A 21,208-nucleotide genomic window follows, 5' to 3' on the forward strand; every position below is an offset into this window, starting at 1 on the left:
GACCCTGGGATCATGACCTGAGCTGAAGGCAGACAGTCAACCGACTGAGCCACCCAGGCGCCCCAGAAAAAGATCTGGGTGATATGCTATGGTGGTAGAACCCACAGGACTGGATAGTGGATTGTATATGGGGGTGAAGTCTGATGTGATCCTAGATCTGTTTGGTAGTCTTTTGACTGGCTCCCAAATTATTGGGATATTACACTTCTGAAACCTCTGGAATTAAAGTGTTTCCTGTAATTGATGTAATGGGAACTTACTGACCGTTAAATTCTATACTGTAGGAACAGATAGAGGAACTTAGTTCATTGGTGATCTCATCCAATCTCTTGGTCTGGTGGCTTTCAATACCATCTCTATGCTAATGGCTCCCACATTTCTATCTTCAACTCAAACCTCTTCCCTGAATTTCAGACTCATGTCCAGCTGCCCCCTCCCCATCAAAATGGAACATATCCAAACAAAACTCTTGATTTTTTTCTCCCCAACCTATGGCCCCTGCCGTCCTTCCTATCTCAGTTAGGACAGCTGTATTTTTCCAGCTGGTCAAGCAGAACCCTTGGAGTTGTCCCGGGTCCATGCATTCTCTCTGTCTCTGTCTGTCTATCTATCTCTGTCTCACTATGTACAATCCTTCAGGAATCCTACACTCAAAATATATTTAGAATCGGGGCACCTGGGTGGCTCAGTCAGTTGAGCATCTGACTCTTGGTTTTGGCCCAGGTCATGATTTCTAGGTTATGAGATCCAGCCCTGCATTGGGCTCTGTACTCAGCGCAGAGTCTCCTTGAGATTCTCTTTCTCCTTCTCCCTCTGCCCCTCCCCCCACTCGCTTGCTTGCTCTCTCTCTCTAAAGCAAATCTTTAATATATATATATACGTTCAGAATTGACCACTCCTCAGTGCCCTCTGCTGCCGCCACTGCCATCTAGGCCGCCATTATGCCTACTCTGGATCACTGCAGAAGACTGCTGACTGCCCTGCCACTTTGGCCCTGCGCCTGCATTCCCTTCTCAATATATCAGTGAGCCTGATCTTTAGAAGATATAACGGAGATCCCATAACTGTTCTGTGTACAATATGTTCCAGTGGCTCTTAGTTTTCCTCAGTATGAAAGTCAAAGGCCCTACATGATCTCATTCTCTGACCTCAGCTCCTACTCAGAGTATTAGGGAATACTTGTCTTCAAGGCTCCATGCTAGAGGAAAGTTTCTTACCAAACATCTTTAATTGACTGAGTTTTAGTTCTTCTCCCAAAACACACACAAATAAAAGACATAATGGTCCAGCATTTTGGCTACAAATATTTCCATAAACAGAGCATGTCCTTTCAAGGAGTTCAAATGACGAGCAAGCCAAAATCCAGAGGATAAACAGTGGTAGGGGGCAGCATATTGGAGTTGTATCCCAGAATCCTCGGCCAAAGAAAATGTACACAAAAGAAGAACCGAATTCCCCTTCTCCTCTTCGGATCACTCTGTTTATTCTACTTTGTTTAGATTGACGAGTCTTTGTGACTTCATCTTGCAACATTTAACTTATTACTGCTAATTTATATTCGTTTGTAAATATGAGCTATTATTTTCTTTACTCCTGAGAAAAAACAAAGTCTTTTGACTGGTTATGAGTATGTTATTTTCCTACGTTTATTATCACCAGGTTTTCTTTTAAGTAATTATCCCCTGGTCATCCTTGCCACAGTATCTTGGGCGCCTCACTTGCCAGTTGGAGAGGGAGTGTTGAGTTGGAGGTCCTGAGTGGGGCAGGAATCCTGGCAGGGTGCTGGGAACAATACCTTGGTCTTGGCCTTCAAAAAATGGTCTGACATGATCAATATATGTTTAGCCTTAAAAATTGGCAGAGTGTGGTGAAATTAAGACTAGGTGGCATTGGGGGCACCTGGGTGGCTCAGTTGGTTAAGTGACTGCCTTCGGCTCAGGTCATGATCCTGGAGTCCCTGGATCGAGTCCTGCATCGGGCTCCCTGCTCGGCAGGGGGTCTGCTTCTCCCTCTGACCCTCCTCCCTCTCATGTGCTCTCTCTCATTCTCTCTCTCTCAAATAAATAAATAAAATCTTTAAAAAAAAAAAGACTAGGTGGCATTGAGGTATTATGCTAAGAAGAATTTCACTTAGTGTTCAGGTCATTCCATCAATTGTGTTTGAAATTACTGGGTCTTAATGGCCAAAACTCTATTATGGTTAAGGTTAAATTTATGCCAATGTTTTCTTTTAAGTGAAAAATGGGCTTAGTATTTTTTCTTATGAATTTAAAACAGTTCAGATGATACAGAGAAGTCTAAAGCAAAAAGCAAAAAGCAGTCTCTCTTCCCAGAGATAGCTGTTTTAATACTTCAGTATATTGTTATTAGAATTTTTCTATGTCTTTTTTTTTTTTAAGTAGGCTCCACATCCAGCGTGGAGCCCAACACAGGGCTTGAACTCATGACCTTGAGATCAAGATCTGAGCTCATATCAAGAGTCAGATGTTTAACTGACTGACCCACCCAGGAGCCACTGTGCCTTTTTATATAAATATATACCTCAAGTGAGATCATAAGTCTACATACTACTTTGTAATCTTCTTTCTGCTCAACAGTATATCATGAACATATTTCCATGACAGCATATGTGGATCTAAATAACCCCTTCCTTTTTTTTCTTTTAGAGGCGGGGAGGGGTGTAGAGGGAGGGAGAGAGAATCTTAAGCAGGCTCCACACCCAGTGCAGAGCCCAACACGGGGCTCCATCTCACAACCCTGAGATCATGACCTAAGCCGAAATCAAGAGTCGGAAGCTTAACTGACTGAGCCACCCAGGTGCCCCCTAAATAACCCCTTTTAATGGCTACATAATAAATGATAAAGATACCTTTTATTTTTCCTAAAAATAACTGCGTAGACGCAATGAATCTAGGCTCCCCTTAAAAATTTAAAAGGCATGCAATTTAAGAAACACAAGGAGATTTTGTTTCACTGACCTATAGTATCAACCATATTAAATTAAGAGGGCCTGCAAATACTCTGAACAAAATGGTCTCAGTTACTGAATAAGCTCATTTGTTTCTGTGGCAACTGCAGCAAATCTTTATTGCGCACCTACTAAATGCCAGCATGAATCTAGGTGCTGGGGACACTGTGGTGAATGAGCTGTGTGGGATCTCTGCTCGCAAAGAGTTCACTCTCTCGAGGGTTAGAATCTGATTATTAATAAAAAAAAAAAACTAGTAAGAAATAAGAAAAATATCAGGTATTAAAACATAACCTGACATTATGTTTTCCTGGTAGCATTTAAGCTGACATTTTGGTCCTGAATTCTGTAGATTGAGTCAAATTATATATTACAATGATATTTTCAGGTTTGAAGACAGTAAAGAACAAATAAATTATGAGTCATTTTTCTGCGCCCTGAACTGGAGAATGAATCCGATGCCCCAGTTGGAAGCACCGTCATACATGAAAGAGGTAAAATTAACACCTGTTTTAAAAACCAGCTGTGGCCACCTCCCTTGCATTTTTAATATCCTTTATCTTAAAAATGATTTTTCAGCATAAAACATTAACGCAAGTGCTTTTGGAAAAAGTGCTGATGTATTTCTGGGTATTTGTGTTAAAGGCTAATTCACTTCCATGCTGAGCGAACATCTGCTCTATAAGAGCATGACTTTTCTTCTGCAGCTGAATTTTTTTAAAACTCAGTCGCATCCAATTATATGGAAAATAGGATAATAGGTTACAGTTATAAATAGATATAAACACTGTTATCAAGGGATTCTGCTAACATCATCATGAGTCACGAGAGCAAATCTCACATTGTGCATAGGTCAAGAATCCCTAGTTACGTCTGTGGCTGTGCATACAGGTTTGCCTTGGGTGAAATAGTATAGGATGGGGATGCACATTTCACAGCGGAGCCAAATTTAAAATAAAAATTCAGTAGAAAAATGCTTGGTTAGGGAAAACAAAGTTCATGTGATCGGGTGGTGCTCTCAACATTGTGGAATTGTCTGAATTCTCTAAGATCTCTTTGGACCAATTGTCTTTAAGGAGTGGGTGGGTGGATGGCGGTTTGTTTATATTTTAACATGCTCCAGAAATTGATTTTCTTGGGAAAATCCCTTGATAAAGCAAATGTCATGTGGTTACTCCCAGAAAGGAGGCATTTATTACTCCCGGTCTCGCTGACCAACTCATTCTGGCCTGAACTGGTCTAGTGCCCCTGGGGAGTTCCCTTAGGCATGCAACTCTTCTGGAGTGGCAGGCAGCCTTAGAACTTCCAGAAGGTTGGGAGATAGGGGTGGCCTTTGGAGTCTGACATAACTCGGGTTGAATTCTGGCTCTGCCACTTACTTAGCTGAGTGACATTGGGTCACATAACTTGCTCATTTATAAATTTAATTCTCAGACAAACCATGAATTAAGTACCCACTCTCAGCAGGTTCTGTGCTCCGTGCTGGGGTCCAGAGACAAAGGTCATTATTGCTACCTTTCCGGGGCGGGGCAGGCACCTGCTAATGGCGGAATCAATACACTCATGATTTGGAGTGTGGCATAATACAGCCTGCATGGGATGGAAGGGGATAGGAGGAAGCTGTTGGGGTTGGCGGGATGGGGGAGCGGGGACAGGAAGTCTTCCTGAAATTTCAATGACAAGTAGGAGGAGTCAGCAAGGGAGGGAAGTGGCATGGCAGGGAAAAGGCATTCCCAACAGAGGCTCTGGGACAGGGGACAGACAGCATGGCATTTGGGCAGAACCAGAAGGAATTGGTGTGGCTGGAATGAAGGCGTGAAGCGGGGAGGAGTGGAAGAGGGTGAGGCTGGAGATGGCGGCAAGGGTGAGGTTTGAGGATTGTCCTGCAAGATCTGGAGATCATGGACGGACTTCAAGGAGGAGAGCGACATGATCAGGTGTACCGTTTAAAGGGCACTTGCTCTGGCTGGATGGTGGGCACTCTGAAGAGGGGCCATGGAGACAGGTAGACTCATTGGGAGGCTCTGATATCACATTGTCACCATAACAACTGCAGACACTTAAAGCATTTACTCTGTGCCAAACATTACCCTAAGGCCTGAAAATCTGTTAGCTGGTTAAATCCTCATAGCAACCCTGTGAGATACGTACTCTCCTGATCCCCATTTTAGAGATGAGGAAGGTAGAGAAACAGCAAGTTAAGACTCGTAACTCAGGTCTGTTTTACCGCGAAGAATTAAAAAAAAAAAAATTCTCTTTTAATGTAATTATTATTGAAGATATTGGATTTAATAAACTAAAATCCAAGATACCATCGCAGAAGCAAATCAGTACTGTCATTTGGCAACCTTTTATTTTTCACCCATGCAAATATTTAACATATGTAAAAAGAAAAATTGTAGATGGAGTTTCTATTCTACCTTCTTACTTAATGTTATAGTATTCTGTGTTGGATATCATCCATTTGTCCCATTAGGACTTCTCTCCAGCCCCCTCTCTCCTACTCTGAGTCCTGGGCAGTTAACCTTTATGGGCTGCATCAATGGGTCCCCTAGCCCCCTGGCCTCCAGTTGGGTTGGCCAGTGGGATGTTCCAGCAAGAGAGTGGAGGGTGGGAGGAGAGAGAAATCCTTTCCCTCCCTGCCGGTTCCCCTGGATGGACTGCCTCCTCCATATAGCTGCTCACCACTCCAGGTTCCAGTAACCACCGTCTCTTGCCCCTCCAGCCCCAGGTGGTGGCACTGGCTCCCTGTTGTTATAGTCCTTGAGGGACTGGAGGATCCCCTGTTGGTTTTCCTCAACGTTTCCCACAACTTCGTAAACAGCCGCTTTATTAAATTCCTCTCGACTTAGACGATTTGCTCATGTCCTCTGTTTCCTCTGGCGTTCTGGATGATGTGCACACTGCTTCTGGCTAGATGGCAGCTGCCTTTGTTGTACTGTTCCTTCGTTCCTACTTCCCTCCTTTTCTGTTCCACCCAGTCCACCACCCAAATGTTCACCTGTCTGTTGGGGGCTTCATCACTGATTTACGGAATATAATCCTACCACATGCATTTATCGGCCGTGTGTTTCTCTTACTTAATGCTACATCACGGGCAATCTGTCTAGTTTAATATGTATAGATCTGAGCCATTCTTTAATAGCTGTAATATGGATATAGAATAATTTATTCATCCATTTTTCTGTTGATAGGCATTCAAGTTTTTACATTTTTCCCCCTGAAAGCATGGTAGCTTATTACTTTAATTTTTATTTTCCTGATGACTGAATTTGAATGAAATTTAATGACCTTTGGTCTGACAACCCACAAAGACTTTTTTTTTCATAGCAATCCAGCATGCACAGATACAGCGGAACCAAAGTTTCGTGAAACACTACTGTTCGGACTACATGTGGTGCAATGCCATCTTGTCTTTGTCTCTTCCTTCTTTTCTTCCCTCTTTTCCTTTTCTCCCCTCCCCCACACCCCTTCTTTCTCTCTTTCGAATGTCGTTTGTGAACCATGAAATTGATTTAAGGGCCCACAGAAGGATCACCACTGACCCTGCAAAAGGAATCACTCCGTGGGAAAGCCCAAGATCTACTCTTGCCTTAGCCACCCCTCCCCCATTTCATCCCTTGCATACTCTGTGCCTGGGACATGAACCTGAGTTCAAACCCTTAGCTCTGTGATTGAGTAACTGTGTGACTTTGTGCAAGTCACTCAACCTTTTCAGGTTTCCTCCCCTCAACAATGGAGATAAGAGTGGTACTTCCAGGGCACCTGGGTGGCACAGACGATTAAGTTTCCGACTCTTGGTTTTGGCTCTGGAGTTATGGGATTGAGCCCCAGTCAGGCTGCGTGCTCAGTGCAGAGTCTGCCTAGGACTCTCTCTTCCTCTGCCCCTATGCCCTGCACTGTGTGTGTGTGTGTGTGTGTGTACGTTTCTGAAAGAAAGAGAAAGAGAGAGAGAAACAGAGGAAGGAGGGAGGGAAGGAAGGAAGAAGGAGAGAGAGAGAAAGGAAGGAAGGAAAGGAAAAGAAAGAAAAGAAAGAAAGAAAGAAAAAGAAAGAAGAAAGAGAAAGAAAGAAAGAAAAAGAAAGGAAGGAAGGAAAGAAAATAGTACTTCCATCGGGGTGGTTATGAGGATTGAGATGATACACGTGAGACACTTATCGCCACATCTGTCCCGTTATAATAAAGGGTTTAAATGTTAGCTATTATTATTGTTTGTAAAATGGAGAGGTCTTACTACCTCAAATGAGGGGGCTAGGCCTTGAGCAGTCACCTTCCAAGGCTAAGATCAGTGATTCTATCCTTAAAGGTAGGAGACCAGTTACAGAACAGGAATGTAGCATCAGAAGAAGGGCCCCTGCTTGAGCAGGGGGCTCTTCCAGTTGTTACTCATATATAGTGAGAACTTAATTCTTTGGGTCTTTTATCATCTCTGCTGACCAAGCCTAGAAGCAGTTCAGTCTGTGGGAGACATTTGGAAGGGGCCATTTCTTTTTCGCCAGTTTAAGAAAGAAAGGAACATAGGTATAAAATGATACCAATTTAACTTAACAATGAGAACGTAAATAGATCTCAGAGTCTACAGCACTCTGGTATTCCTAAGCTTGTTATTGTTTCATAAAGAGGATGTAAGATAGCTTGGGAATGTTACCAGCGGGTCTATAATCTCATGTGAAAATATTCAGTGGGAATGGGTTGAGCATGATATTGCGTAGTTGATAGAGTACAATCAGTAGTGAAAAGTACAGGATCTCCTGAACCGTGTAAGTGTGCTTAAATGTTTTGTCCGGTAACGCCCGGAGACACTCGGGTCAGAGCCTGCCACACAGGTTGTGTTCTCCAGGAAGCAGGTGGAGTTTAATGTGCAAGAGGTTTATTTGGGAGTGTTCTTGGGATCAATACCTGTGGAAGGGAGAGGAAGGACACAGGAGTAAGCAGAGGACACAGTTGAGCCAGCCCACAAAGAGCTCTGGAGCTAGAATGGCCTTTCAGAGCTGTCCTGAGATGGGTCACAATGGCTTGGCCTTTGTCCCTGTGGGTTGCTTTAGGAAGGGGGTTGACCTTGGGTAATGTGACTCTTTGCAGCCAAGCCAGCTCGGTAGCCGAGGCAATCCCTGAAGGGGGCTCTCAGCAGCTGGGCTACCAAGTCCTTCCTCAAGGGGATCCTGGATGGTACATCCTAGCTCGGCAATCAATTGTTCTTGAAGCTCTTGTTTTTTGTTTTTATTAAAAATAATTAACATACAATATTGTATTAGTTTCAGGTGTATAACATGGTGATTTATACACATTGCAAAATGGTCACCCAATTAGTTACCATCTATCCATCACCATACAATATTATTGACTGTATTCCTTCTGTACATTATATCCCTGTCTTAGTTATTTTATAACTGGAAGATTGTACGTCTTAATTCCCTTCGCCTATTTCGTCCATCCCCCCCTTACCCCCTCCCCTTTGGCGATCATCTGTTTGTTCTCTGTAGCTATGAGTCTTTCTGTTTTGTTTGTTTGGTTGGCTTTTTAGATTCTACATGTAAGTGAAGTCATAATTGTACTTGTCTTTTTCTGTCTGATGTATTTTGCTTAGCATAATGCCCTTGAAGTCCCATCTATGATGTTGCAAATGGAAAGATTTCCTTCTTTTTTTATGGCCGAATAATGTTCTCTTGTACATATATACCACAGTTTTTTTAAATCTGTTCATCCACTGATGGACACTTAGACTGTTTCCATATCATGGGTATTTTATTTTATTATTATTTTTTAAAGATTTTTATTTATTTATTTGAGAGAGAGCACGCGCACAAGCAGGGGGAGCGGCAGGCAGAGGGAGAAACAGGCTCCCCACTGAGCAGAGAGCCTGATGTGGGGCTAAATCCCAGGACCTGGAGATCATGACCTGAGCCGAAGGCAGACGCTTAACCAACTAAGCCACCCAGGCGCCCCATGGCTATTTTAAATAATGCTGCAATGAACATAGGGGTACATATGTCTTTTTTAATTCATGTTTTCATTTTCTTCCAATAAATACCTAGAAGTGGAATTGTTGGATCGTAGGGTAGGTCTGTTTTTAGTTTTTGGAGGAACCTCCATACTGTTTTCCATGGTGGCTGCACCAATTTCCATTCCCACCATCAGTGCATTTTCTCCATGTTCTCACCAATACTGTTATTTCTTATCTTTTTTATAAAAGCCATTCTGACAGGTGACAGCTGATATCTCATTGTGATTTGGATTTGCATCTCCCTGATGGTGAGTGATGTCGAGCATCTTTCCATGTACCTGTTGGCCATCTGGGTGTCTTCTTTGGAAAAGTGTTCAGGTCCTCTGCCAATTTTTTTAAATCAGATTGTTTGGTTTTTTGATATTGAGTTTTATGAGTTCTTTATATAATTAGGATGTTAACCCCTTATCAGGTACATCATTTGCAAAAGTCTTCTCCCATTCAGTAGGTTGCATTTTCGCTGATGGTTTCCTTTGCTGTGGCGAAATGTTTTAGTTTGATGCAGTCCCACTTGTTTATGTTTGCTTTTACTGTCCTTGAAGCTTTTGTTGATTGTTCTTGGCATCAACTGGGGGCCTGGCAGTGTGGCACAGCCCCCTCCCCACCCCTGCTCCCCTGTCACTGCCTGATCTTATGCCCATGGCGGGTTGTTGACAGGAGAGCGTTTAATGCTGGAAGAGGCCGGGGAGGAGCCAGGCCAGCTCTGTAAGGTCTGTGGGGGCCCAGTTGGACACAGAACACCTCTCACTTAGAGCTCTGGAGATTGCCAGCATTTGGGGAAGTTGTCCTAGCCAAAAAGTCACATGTGGGACTTCAGGATGAGATCCACCAGGCCATGAACGTGACCTAGCCCTGAGTGTGACGTGACGGATTCGAGTTCTGTTGAGAACAAGGGATGACAGGCTGAGCTCCGGGGTGGAAGCGTGGCCAGGGTGGAGGCCAGGGGTTGGGCAGCTGCGCGCTCCCTCTGATGTAGGAGCTGGACAGGCTAGCTCTGGCTGAAGTTCCTGCGCTGCCGTGAAAAGCTCTCTAGAACTTACCAGTACTGGCCACCACTTGGAAGCTGGATTGCTTTATACTCCTGTGCTGCACATTATCTCTTCCCTAACTGGGATCTTACTGAGGAATGAAAAGAGACTTCCTGGCTGATGAAAAGTGAGCAGGCCTCAGTACGAGATTTAACACCAGTTCTGTTTGTGTCTGTGATAATGGACAGGACGGATGGTCGGGGTAGGGATTTGGGCCACCTTCCCAGGCTAACCTGCTTACCTGCAGTGTATGGGGTGATCAGGGAGGGGCCAGAAAAGAGGAACAGGACCGGTGGCTTCAGCCAACCAGGGGCTGAGTTGGAGGCTGGTCTGGCACACCAGACATGGGATTGGAAAGGCAGGGCATCTCTCTGAAACAGGGAGCACAGTGATGGGGAATCCTGAAGTTAGCACTATTCAGCAATCAGAGGAAGCCAGTCCACAGGCTTGAACTAAGCCTTTAGCCCTGCCCAGGGGACAGAGCTGGCTAAGTCCCTCTACCAGTGAGGTTCCAGTAGGAAATGTACATACACAGCACACTCAAAGGAGTCAGGGATATGGATTGAATGAAGGGACTGTTGCCGGAGGATTGGATAGGGCTACAGGAACTGGATCAGGGACCAGCAAGAGCGGGAAACCATCACCATCCGTAGGTCTGAAGAAGCAGAGCAGGCCTGGTGGTAGTGGAGCTCAGTGGCAGAGCTGGGGCGGTGGCAACAAGTAGAGGCGGGTAGCCACTGCCAAACCATGGCCAGGCAGGGAGGGAGCAGGGGCAGGAGAAGTGGAATCAATACCCTGATCTCTTGCTGCGCACCATTGGCTGGACCCACCGAGCCGCCAGGGAACAAGGAAGCTCGGCAAGTGATGCAGTCCACAGAGCGCAGCCTCCCAGGGCAGTGAGCTGGGGAAAGAAGGCAGAAAATGGATCTTCTGGGGGCAAAGAGAGAATGACCCAGCACGGTCTGTTGCCAGAATAAAAACTTGGGCTCAGGCAAACAAACCTCACAGCCAGGGTGTAAGGCCAGGTCCAGACCACAGCCCTCGGTGCTTGGTCCGCTGGATGTCAGGACTGGTCCCCCAGACTCAGGTGGGGCTACCCTACATGTGATGGCTAGGTGGTCTCAGCTCATAAGGCTGGGGGTCCAAGAACAAACTGGTGAAATTTACAAAGAGGACTGTGATCCATACGTCATCTAGCTTTGATTAGTCCTTTGGTGAGAGATTTCCCTACATGGCTGGGCGCAAACCGACTGTCACCCACCATATGACTCTTGACTGTGGCCTGTAGCCTGAATTCTCAGGAGCTCCCTTGGCTGGGGCTCTGCCTGGCTCACACAGTGGCCCGTGGTGAGCCACCGGGGCTGTAATTGACCTCCTACTCCATTATGTGACTGTCTACGGCCCCAGCATGTTGCCCTGGCGCTGTCAAGGCCTGGAGACCCCATTTCCATTCTCTTGTGCTTGCTCACAGATGGTGACTATAAAACTGGCAAAATAGGGCCCGCTGTTTAGAGCCTGTCTGGTTAATCTCAGAAGCCACGTTTTAAAAAAATAACACTAAATCGGTTCTCGTATAAACTTTATAACTTGCACCGTGTGACTGGCGTCTTATCTTTTGACATTTCTGAGAAAAATTGGATGTGGCTTCATTTTATGAGCACTGAAACTGCCGGACCATTAGCAATGGGCTCTCCAGCCCTCTCCTGCCACAACAGGATGATATATATGGCCTTGGCCGTGGGGAGGAGGGGGCAGGTCGGGTGCACCCTGGGATACGTCTTTGGATACCCCACTTGTGGAAGATCTTCTTTTGGTATGTAAAGGGTGGGCTCTCCTGTGACATTTTATTGTCCCAATCCTGTGAAAATTAAGTATCCTTCCCAATTTATAGATAGGAAGCTGAGACTCCAGGGCATTCCTAAAGGTGAAGATTATATAGTTAGGGGCTAGTGCCAGCTCTAATAAGTAAGCAGTTATTTCTAGGATTTGAGGTTGAATTTATCAGTCGAAATAAAAGACTGTTAGTCATTCTCGTTAGATTTTAAAAGTAGCTGATAAACACAGACGGATTACGTAACACAAAACAGTGACCTAGTAGGGAACGGTTCTGCCGGAATCCGCTTTGATTCAAAGCACCGGATGATGTCTACTTGAATTGGATGCAGAAGCCTATCACTAAAGCTCAGCAAAAATTCGTGTCCTCTTGAAAACTGTATTTACCCTGGAAGGCAGTTTCAAGGAAAGGTTTCACCTGTGTTTTAGCTACACTGACACAGAAATGGATAGGAATATAAGCAAATCTCCAGGGTTTTTTTTAAATCGATGAGCTTTTCCTTATGGCATCAGAATGCTCTTGATTATCTCAACAAGTATTTGCAAAATTTCTTCCCCAAATTAATTTCCCTTTGATTCATGGAAATGCAATTGCTTTCATAGTTTTGTCAATTGAGTTATTTGTGAGGTCATGTCAACCTTTTAGAAGGCAGTAAATCCAAGAAAACCACAGTTTCGGTTCCGTACACCCTACTGGACTTTTCTACAAATTCATAGATATTTCCTGTAAAGACGTCTTTTTTTTTTTTTTTTTTTGAGCAAGGGGAGGGAAATAACAGAGTGAAATCACTAACATGACTCCATCAGCCTTACATTTGGGAGGAATAAAAATAACCTTGTTTCAGTGAAGCGTGGAATTTAATTGGCTCCCGATCTTTTCCCCCTCATGCATCTGGTGGCCAGTACTACAGTAGAAAATTTTAAACTGGAAGGAGACATAATCCAATTAAATTTCCTTTTAAAAATGTCAAAGCAAATAAATCCAGAGCACATGAGCTCACACACAGCTTTGCTATTCTCACTGGGCAGCTGCTGTTTACTGGGTTCCCAGCCAGTGCCATCTTTGCTTCAAGGGTGTATGATTTTACAGATCAGCAGCTACATTTTTTCACCATTGATGAACAAGTAATTTATTGCCAACTTCTTTGACATCGTCGGTAGCTTTAGTCAAAGCCAGCTTGGAAGATACCGTGGGGCCCTCTTGCAGACAATGATTCCCAGCCATTTTGGAGTCACGATTGTGTATCATTGTTGAATTTCACTCTGCATTTCATAGCTCTTCCTCCTTCCAGAAAATATTCCTTAGGAGGAAATTGAATTTGGTTTTGAGATTGGGGCGCCATCTCTTGAGTTATCTGGAAGTCACATTGGAGACTCTGGATCCATCCGTCAGTTTGTCAGGAAGTTGTTTTGTTCCGAGCTGTGCTGTGACTTTCATAGACATTAATGCTGGTAAATACAGAATCACATGGTGTCTTTGTTTGACTTCCTCAAGAAGCCGACATGGGGACAAGGATTCAAGTGTATATTGATTGTGAGGGAGGTGGAGGGAAGACTACGAAGGGAGTGGGGAATGAAGAGTGGAAGGGAAGGGGCTGCCACAGGGCATATTCTCAAACAGTGACACATTTTGGTGACTGGAGCTTAATGCCTCTGGGAAACTCAGGGATCCAGGGGCCTAGATGTACCTCAGCATTTTCCCACCCAAAGTGCAAGGGGGTTGCACTATTCATCCATCAGCTCCCATCAGTCATGGGTGAGGGCTGCTCCTGACGAGGGAGGAAAAGAATGAATTCCCATGCACTTGTGGCATGTCACAGGGGCAACCAAAGTGGGCCTCAGAGGCCAAAGAAAAGCTCTCAGGCAGAGGAACGCAGGTTGGACGTGGGGCTGGTGAGCGCCGAAGGGGAAAGGGTGAGGAGATCGGGAGGGGTGCTGGCAGAGCCTGCTATGCTCAGATATTTAAGATGCCAAATATGCACAGTCAGGGGGCTATTCTACAGAAACACCAGCAGGCTCATCATCGTCGAGGTAGGGGGTCGGGGGAAGGCTCGATCAGCTGTTGTGGATGAGCTCTCCTGTTGTAAAATTACCATGCAGTTATTTCCACTTAAAAGGTATGTGCCCTGCTGGGAATACCATCTGACCTGGACTTTTCTTCTCATTTTGTAGTGTAGCATGAATAAAAGGTCAGTGAACACAGAGACTATTTTTATTCACTGCCCAGATTGTCATAAATATTATGTAATGTAGAACATTTGTGGATTTATTAGAACAATTAGGCAGTGGGAGTGTGGGGTTTCTCGTGTCACCAAAGAGCTCTTTATTTTGCAGAGAGACTGCCCATGTGACTCCTTTAGATGAACCCAATTACAGGCAAAACTATGAAGAAGATACTTTTTCCCTCTACTTTATCGTTGCCTCCCCTCCCCTGAGTTTCTTAAATCTTACCTCCTGTTTTCCCACCCTCCTTTGGATCTCAATTTAATTTCTGTTGATCCGTTTAAACTAGCACCTGTGAAAATCTCCCTAAAATTGGGGGTTGGCTACAATTCTGGTACCAATTCCAATGTGCTGGGTTTTTTTCCCGCATACCAAACAACTCTCGACACCAGCTAAGGGTCCTACAATTCAACTCAGTTCTGACATGATCAGCATCAGATCCCACAGGGTGTAAGGGCTCAGTCCCACAAGACTGCCCCTCCCCCCCACTTCAGACACCAGTTTATCACCTGTGCTTCTGGTCCACTGGCTATAAATGAGAGGTTCCCATGACCCCCCTCCTTGGGTTCAATGAATTTGCTACAACAGCTCACAGAACTCAGAGAAACATTTTACTTCCTAGATCACTGGTTTATTATAAGAGGATAGAAGTCAGAACAGCCCGGGTGGTAAGAGATGCATAGGGTGAGGTGGGGGGAAAGGGTGGGGAGCTTCCACCCTCTCTGCGCATGCCACACTCCTCAAATCTCCACAAGTTCCTACCGACCCAGAAGCTCTCCAATCCGTGTCCTTTTGGGTTTTTATGGAGTTTTATTACAAAGGCACGATTGATTAAATCATTGGCCATTGGTGATTGAACTCAACCTCCAGCTCTATCCCTGGAGGTCAGGGGGATGGGACCCAAAGTTCCAACCCTCTTATTACAAGGTCCGTTACCCTAGCAAACAGCCCCCATCCCTAGGTGCTTTTCAAAAATGTCTCATTAACATAAGACACTTTATCCCTCTCATCACCTCAAAAATTTCAAGGGTTTTAGGAGCTCTGTCCCAGAAACAGGGACGAAGACCAAATAACATATCTTATTATGAGTCACAATAGCGTACTGGCAGTATATGGATCCTGGGTTTCTCAACCACTGCAAATTTGCCTGTGGCATATTCTCTCCAGCCCCTCACAATCGATATACACTCGAATCCTTGTCCCCATGTCGGCTTCTTGAGGAAGTCAAACAAAGATACCATGTGATTCTGTATTTACAAGCATTAATAAAATGTCTGTGAAAGTCACAGCACAGCTCAGAACAAAACAACTTCCTGACAAACTGACGGATGGATCCAGAGTCTCCAATGTGACTTCCAGATAACTCAAGAGATGGCGCCCCAATCTCAAAACCAAATCCAATTTCCTCCTAAGGAATATTTTCTGGAAGGAGGAAGAACTATGAAATGCAGAGCGAAATTCAACAATGATGCACAGTCCTGACTCCAAAATGGCTGGGAATCATTGTCTGCAGAGGGCCCCATGGCATCTTCCAATTACTCCAACCTGGATCCTAGAGAATAGTGACAAAGGGAAATCAAATCCAGGGAAGTGGTACTGATTCTAGAGAGAGAGCATAGCGGGACTGGAGCTTCGAGAAAGTATTGTGTGAGCCATGGGGTTTAAAGTGAGTAAGATACAAAGAAATGGACTGTTGTCTTTTCATCTCAAATCATCCTTCATCTCAAACCTCAAGGTATTTACTTGTGTTTCATTTTGTCCAAGTCCAGCTTATTGCTAATAAGTATAACTCCCATCTCCAAATTCTTGAGTTGCCATTATTCCAATGTGAGTCCCTCAGTTTCTTTCTCTTTTATTGTTAGAGGTTAAATCATGATTCCTTGCTCAAAAACAAGAAACCTTTGCTGCCTAATGAAGAAGTTATGAGGGAAGGACCTTCAAGAACTGGCCTGTTTCATAAAAGAATCCATTCTCCAGATAATTTCTTTGCAGTGATATGAGTTGCATAATGTATTTAATTCTTTTTGTATTGAAAATTCTTTTTTTTAAGATTTTTTTTTTTTTGAGAGAGAGCACAAGCAGGGAGAGCAGCAGAGGGAGAGGGAGAAGCAGGCTCCCTGCTGAGCAGGGAGCCCAATGTGGGGCTCAAGCCCAGGACCCTGAGATCATGACCTGAGCCAAAGGCAGACGCTTAACAGACTGAGCCACCCAGGCGCCCCAGTATTGAAAATTCTTATTTGAAAAAACAAAATAAAACACCGATCCAGGAAGAGTGATTTTGAATGCATATATTTGCATTATACTCCTTTATAACACGATCAAATCTAAAAATACCACTTACGAGCAAAAATTGCTTTAAGTTTTGTAATGAAATTTCTGAGGACGTGTTGAATAGTTGAACGACTGTTGATTAAAGTACATAATTTTGTGTGTGTATATGTACACACACACACACATACACACACACACACACACACACACACACACAGTGATTTACTCCTTCTTGGTGTAGGATGGACATTTCACTAAGTTCCATGTGGCATAAATACGCCCTAGGAGTGGATTTAGGCTTCATCCATCTGAATGGCCATTTCCTTCTTTACACAGCCAGTTGGTGGTTTGGGCTCAACCTCCAATGTCTGGCAGGAGGCATTCTTTTTTTTTTTCTTTGAGAGAGCGCATGTGCTTGTACGCGAGCGGGTGAGGGTTGGGGAGGGAGAGGGAGAGAGAATCCTAAGCAGGCTCCAAGCCCAGCATAGAGCCTCAGGCGGGTCTCCATCTCACAGCCCTGAGATCCTGACCTGAGTGGAAACCAAGAGTCAGACGCTTAACCAACTGAGCCACCCAGGTGCCCCAGGAGGCATTCCTGAGAAAGAAAAGGTGTGTCACTTCAAGAACCACATTGTTTTCTACTCAGCTTTCCTTGTTGAAAATGATAGGTAAGATGTAGCCATGTAGGATGAGAGCCAGCTGCTTCTAGATTGGCCCAGTTTGCTGGGCTTTGGAGGGCAGCTCGGCAGATGAGCAGAGCTCTGGAGCCTCACTGTTCGGATTACAGTCCGGGCTCCTCCCCTTACTGGCAGTTTTCTGGACAAGCAACTTAACCCTTCTATGCCTCAGTTTCCTTTTCTGTAAATAAGTAATACCTACCTCGTAGGGTTTTCTGTGATAAAAACTTAAAAAGAGTACCTGTTACATAGTAAATATCTAATAAATTTATTAGTCATAGTAGTATTGCCATCACTATGAAGCAGTATAAATCCCACAAAAGTCTGCAACCAGTTCACTGTCATCGTAAATCATCTCTTTAATGCCTTAGAGATGCCAGTACTTGGTGTTCTCCTGATTCTGATTGTGTGTCAACATTATTAATTACCATAGTTTTACATATCACCCATATTTCAGTGACTTCCACATCTTTGCACAGTAGCTCTGTGCTACACAGAACCCTATTCCCAGGTGTTTACCAGAATCTTCACCTTGATGTCCTATGGGTACCTCAAATTTGAAAATGTCCCAAATTGAACTTAGTTGTCCTCATCTAATCCTTCTTGCCACACTAAAAAAAAAAAAAAAAAAGTAAAACTCTTCTGTCTGCTTTCCTTATTTTGCTTATAACGTTGCCTTGGGTTGAGTATTGCATGCCCCCCCGCCCCCTGCTACCCCCCATTCATGTCTACCTGGAATCTCAGAATGTGAACTTATTTGGAAACGGGTCTTTGCGATGTAATTAAAAGCTAAAATGTGAAATGAGGTCACACTGGATTAGGGTGGACTCTAAAGCCGGTAATTGGTGTCCTTATAAGAAGCCATGAGGGCCATATGCAGAAAACAAGGGGCAACCATGGGAAGCTAGGAGGGGGGGCATGGACCAGAGTCTCCCTTAGAGCCTCCAGAAAGAACCAACCTTGCCAGTACCTGGCCTTCTGGCCCCCCATATAGTGACAGAATAAAGTTCTGTGGGTTTAAGCCGCTCAGTTTGTGCTCATTTGTTATGGCGGTCCTAGGAAACTACTATAGATATCATCAATATTACTATACTTAGAAGTCTTAGAACTCTCCTCACCTATATTCATTTACCTGTATTAGTTTATAAGGACACCAGTCATATTGGAGTAGGGACCTCCCCCCACTCCAGCATGACCTCACCTTAACTCATTACATCTGCAGTGACCCAGTTTCCAAATAAGGCCACATGCTGAAATACCAGGGCTTAGGATTTTGACATCTTTTTTTTTTTTAAGATTTTATTTACTTATTTGACCGAGAAAGAGAACACAAGTAGGGGGAGCGGCAGGCAGAGGAAGAGGGAGAAGCAGGCCCCTCACTGAGGAAGGGAGCCCGATGCGGGGCTTGATCCCAGGACCCCAGGATCATGACCTGAGCTGAAGGCAGACACTTTATGACTGAGCCACCCAGGCGCCCCTCACCATCTTTTGAGAGGACACAGTTCAGCCCATAACACTACCCCTTTCTTTTATCACCACTCCAAATCGATCACCTTCCAGGCATTCTATGTTCTACTGCAGCAAAATCTTCCAGATGTAGCTCATCCTCACACCAGCTTCAGCTCCCCTAGCTATGGCACAGCACCCCCCCCCCAGAATTATTGCTGTAACCTCCAAAGTGATTTTCCTCCTCCATTTCATTCTTCATACATCCAGTGAGTGAATCTAATTAATTTCTGATCAGGTCTCTCTGGTGGAGACCCACCGGTGTCTTTCCCCATCCACAGCATAAAGTCTAAACTAGCACAGAGAGTGGGAAGTTTGGGCCCATCTTTTCCTTCCAACCCCCTCTCTTGCCACTCCATACTATGTGTCCCAAACCACAACTAGGCTGGCTGGTCACTCATTCTGGAAAAGAAATTCTTAGGTCTGTGGGCCTTTGTTTATGTTGTTCCCTAGGCCCAGGGCACCCTTCATCACTTCCGTCCCCTGCCAAACTGCTCCTCATCCCATAAGGCCCAGCTAAAACAGTCCTTACACAGGTCGCTTCCACAGGTCCAACACAGAATTACTGAGACTTTCCCTGTGTTTCTGACACCTTAGAATTCTGGATACTAATGTAACACCAGGAAAGATATAGCACCTCTTACGTAAAACAATTAACCTTGACAATAGTAATATAAACAGCCCACAGTGCATGGACTTTCTTGCCCCCTGTTGACATTAATATTGAGCATTGCATGTGTGGGCCTATCTGTGTGTGTCTAGACATACATATATACAAGATTTTTTGAAATCTGACATGTATTTACTACTTATATAATTAAGTTTTGTTGCAACCCACCTCATCAAAATATTCTTTTTTTTTTTTTTTTTTTAAGATTTACTTATTTTAGAGGGGGCGGGAGGGACAGAGGGAGATGGAGAGAGAAGATCTCAGGCAGACTCCATGCTGAGTGTGGAGCCTGATATGGGGCTCCATCTCAAGACCCTCAGCTCTTGACTTGAGCTGAAATCAAAAGTCAGACGACTGAGCCACCCAGGTGCCCCCAAATATTCTTAAACCTCTCTAGAAGAGTAAAGGTATTTATTTTCTGAAACTAGAAAATACATGTACACAAATATACATGCCATATATTATATATGAGGTATATGTGTGCATATATTAATACATACATATATGAAGTATATGTATAAAGTAGTTTCTCCCCAGGAACATCCTGTGAATGATTCATTGCTCTTTTCATTGTTAGATTAAAGAAACAGTAACCCAAGCAATCAGTGTAGCTAGCAGTTCAGATTTTAATAATTGAGGTCTTAATAAAGCATAAGGGGAGTTCTCACTGTAATAATGCTGCATAACCAACAACCCCCCCCACCCCAAATCTCGGTGGTTCTCAACAATGGACATTTATTTTTCTTAGCCATGGGCCCATAGGTCAGCGGGGCTCGATCCACCCGTGCCATTTTCGGACCAGCAGCATCTCAGGCCCTGTTCTTCTCAGGGCAGTGATGGAGGTACAGCAGGCTAGGCCAAACCACACAAGCCCATTAGAACCTCTCTTCACGGCACATCTGTCCCAAGCCCATAGCAAAGGGACAGGAAAACAGACTCCATAGGAGGGTCTGCAAAGTCGCATGGCAAAAAGCTTGGGTGTATAATTCCACCATGGAGAGGGATGAAGACGTGAGCCTGAGAATTCAGTCTACCGCAAAGGCCTTACGATTCGGAGGTAGACCGTAGAAATGTCTGCCTTGAGAATAAGCTATGTGTCAAGAGCTTACATAACAATAAGAAACCATTCGATGTTGCATTGACAAAACTGCACTTTGACATGTGGTCATAATTCTCTCCATCTTTGGTTCTTTTCCTAGAGATGTGAAGATGAGTGGCTCGGGATGCCATCACCTATTCGCGTGAAATACATTAACTACATACGCCTTTTAAAGGATGTGTTCGGCTTAGAGGAGTAACCACATGCCATTGATTTCCTGCTCTCATTTTACTAAGTTTATTTCAGTAGATATCATTTCATTAAAAAAAAAATACAAGGTTCATACTGAATTGAAATCCATAGGCCACATTCCTTTTGTCACTTTAGTTTTTCAAAACATCATATTACATTGTTGATGTACCAGCATTATTAAAAATGCCATTTAAAGAAATGTAAAACATTTTTATTACATGTATGATTTATTAATACCAAAGAATCTTATGGTAATTTTCTATCCAGCATAATTTGATTCATTGCAACACAAAAAGAAAATTACTCTTGACAGCTATATGTGACAATATAAAATCAAATTATATCTGAGCAATAACTTGTGATTCTATTAAACATTTTTTGAAATCTTTTTGACACATGTTTATTACTTATATAATTAAATTTTGCAGCAACCCACCTTACCAAAATAATCCTTAAACCTCTCTAGAGTGAATGTATTTATTTTCTGAAATTAGCAAAGCTATGAGGACTCCTGCCCTTGCCCCGCAACACACACACACACACACATGCACGCACGCACACACGCACGCACGCACACACACACACACACTTAAAAATTTAGGAGAGAAATTGAAACATTTGCAGTGTTTATTTGCCCTTTTTATATCTAAAGTTAGCTGTTAATTTAGGAATATATGCATGTATATATAATTATAGTATGACCAAAAATGTTTTCTGTCTAAAATATTTAGGGATGT

The 21,208-nt window shown here is 43.9% G+C and overlaps 1 protein-coding gene across 1 annotated transcript in view; it reads left to right on the top strand.

Moving 5' to 3' along the window:
• Window positions 1-20,758, top strand: part of EFHC2 (EF-hand domain containing 2) — a 189,912-nt gene extending 169,154 nt beyond the window's left edge. Inside the window, exons 14-15 of the mRNA XM_028113518.2 lie at window positions 3,357-3,462; window positions 20,380-20,758. Of these exons, the coding sequence (XP_027969319.2) occupies window positions 3,357-3,462; window positions 20,380-20,478 (205 nt within the window). The 3' untranslated portion in view covers window positions 20,479-20,758. The remainder of the gene's footprint in view (window positions 1-3,356; window positions 3,463-20,379) is intronic.
• The last annotated feature ends 450 nt before the right edge of the window (window positions 20,759-21,208 follow it).

The sequence above is a fragment of the Eumetopias jubatus genome, unplaced genomic scaffold, assembly GCF_037043125.1.
Source record: "Eumetopias jubatus isolate StellerSeaLion01/CBP00866 unplaced genomic scaffold, mEumJub1_p1.0 scaffold_11, whole genome shotgun sequence".
NCBI classification, from domain to species: domain Eukaryota; kingdom Metazoa; phylum Chordata; class Mammalia; order Carnivora; family Otariidae; genus Eumetopias; species Eumetopias jubatus.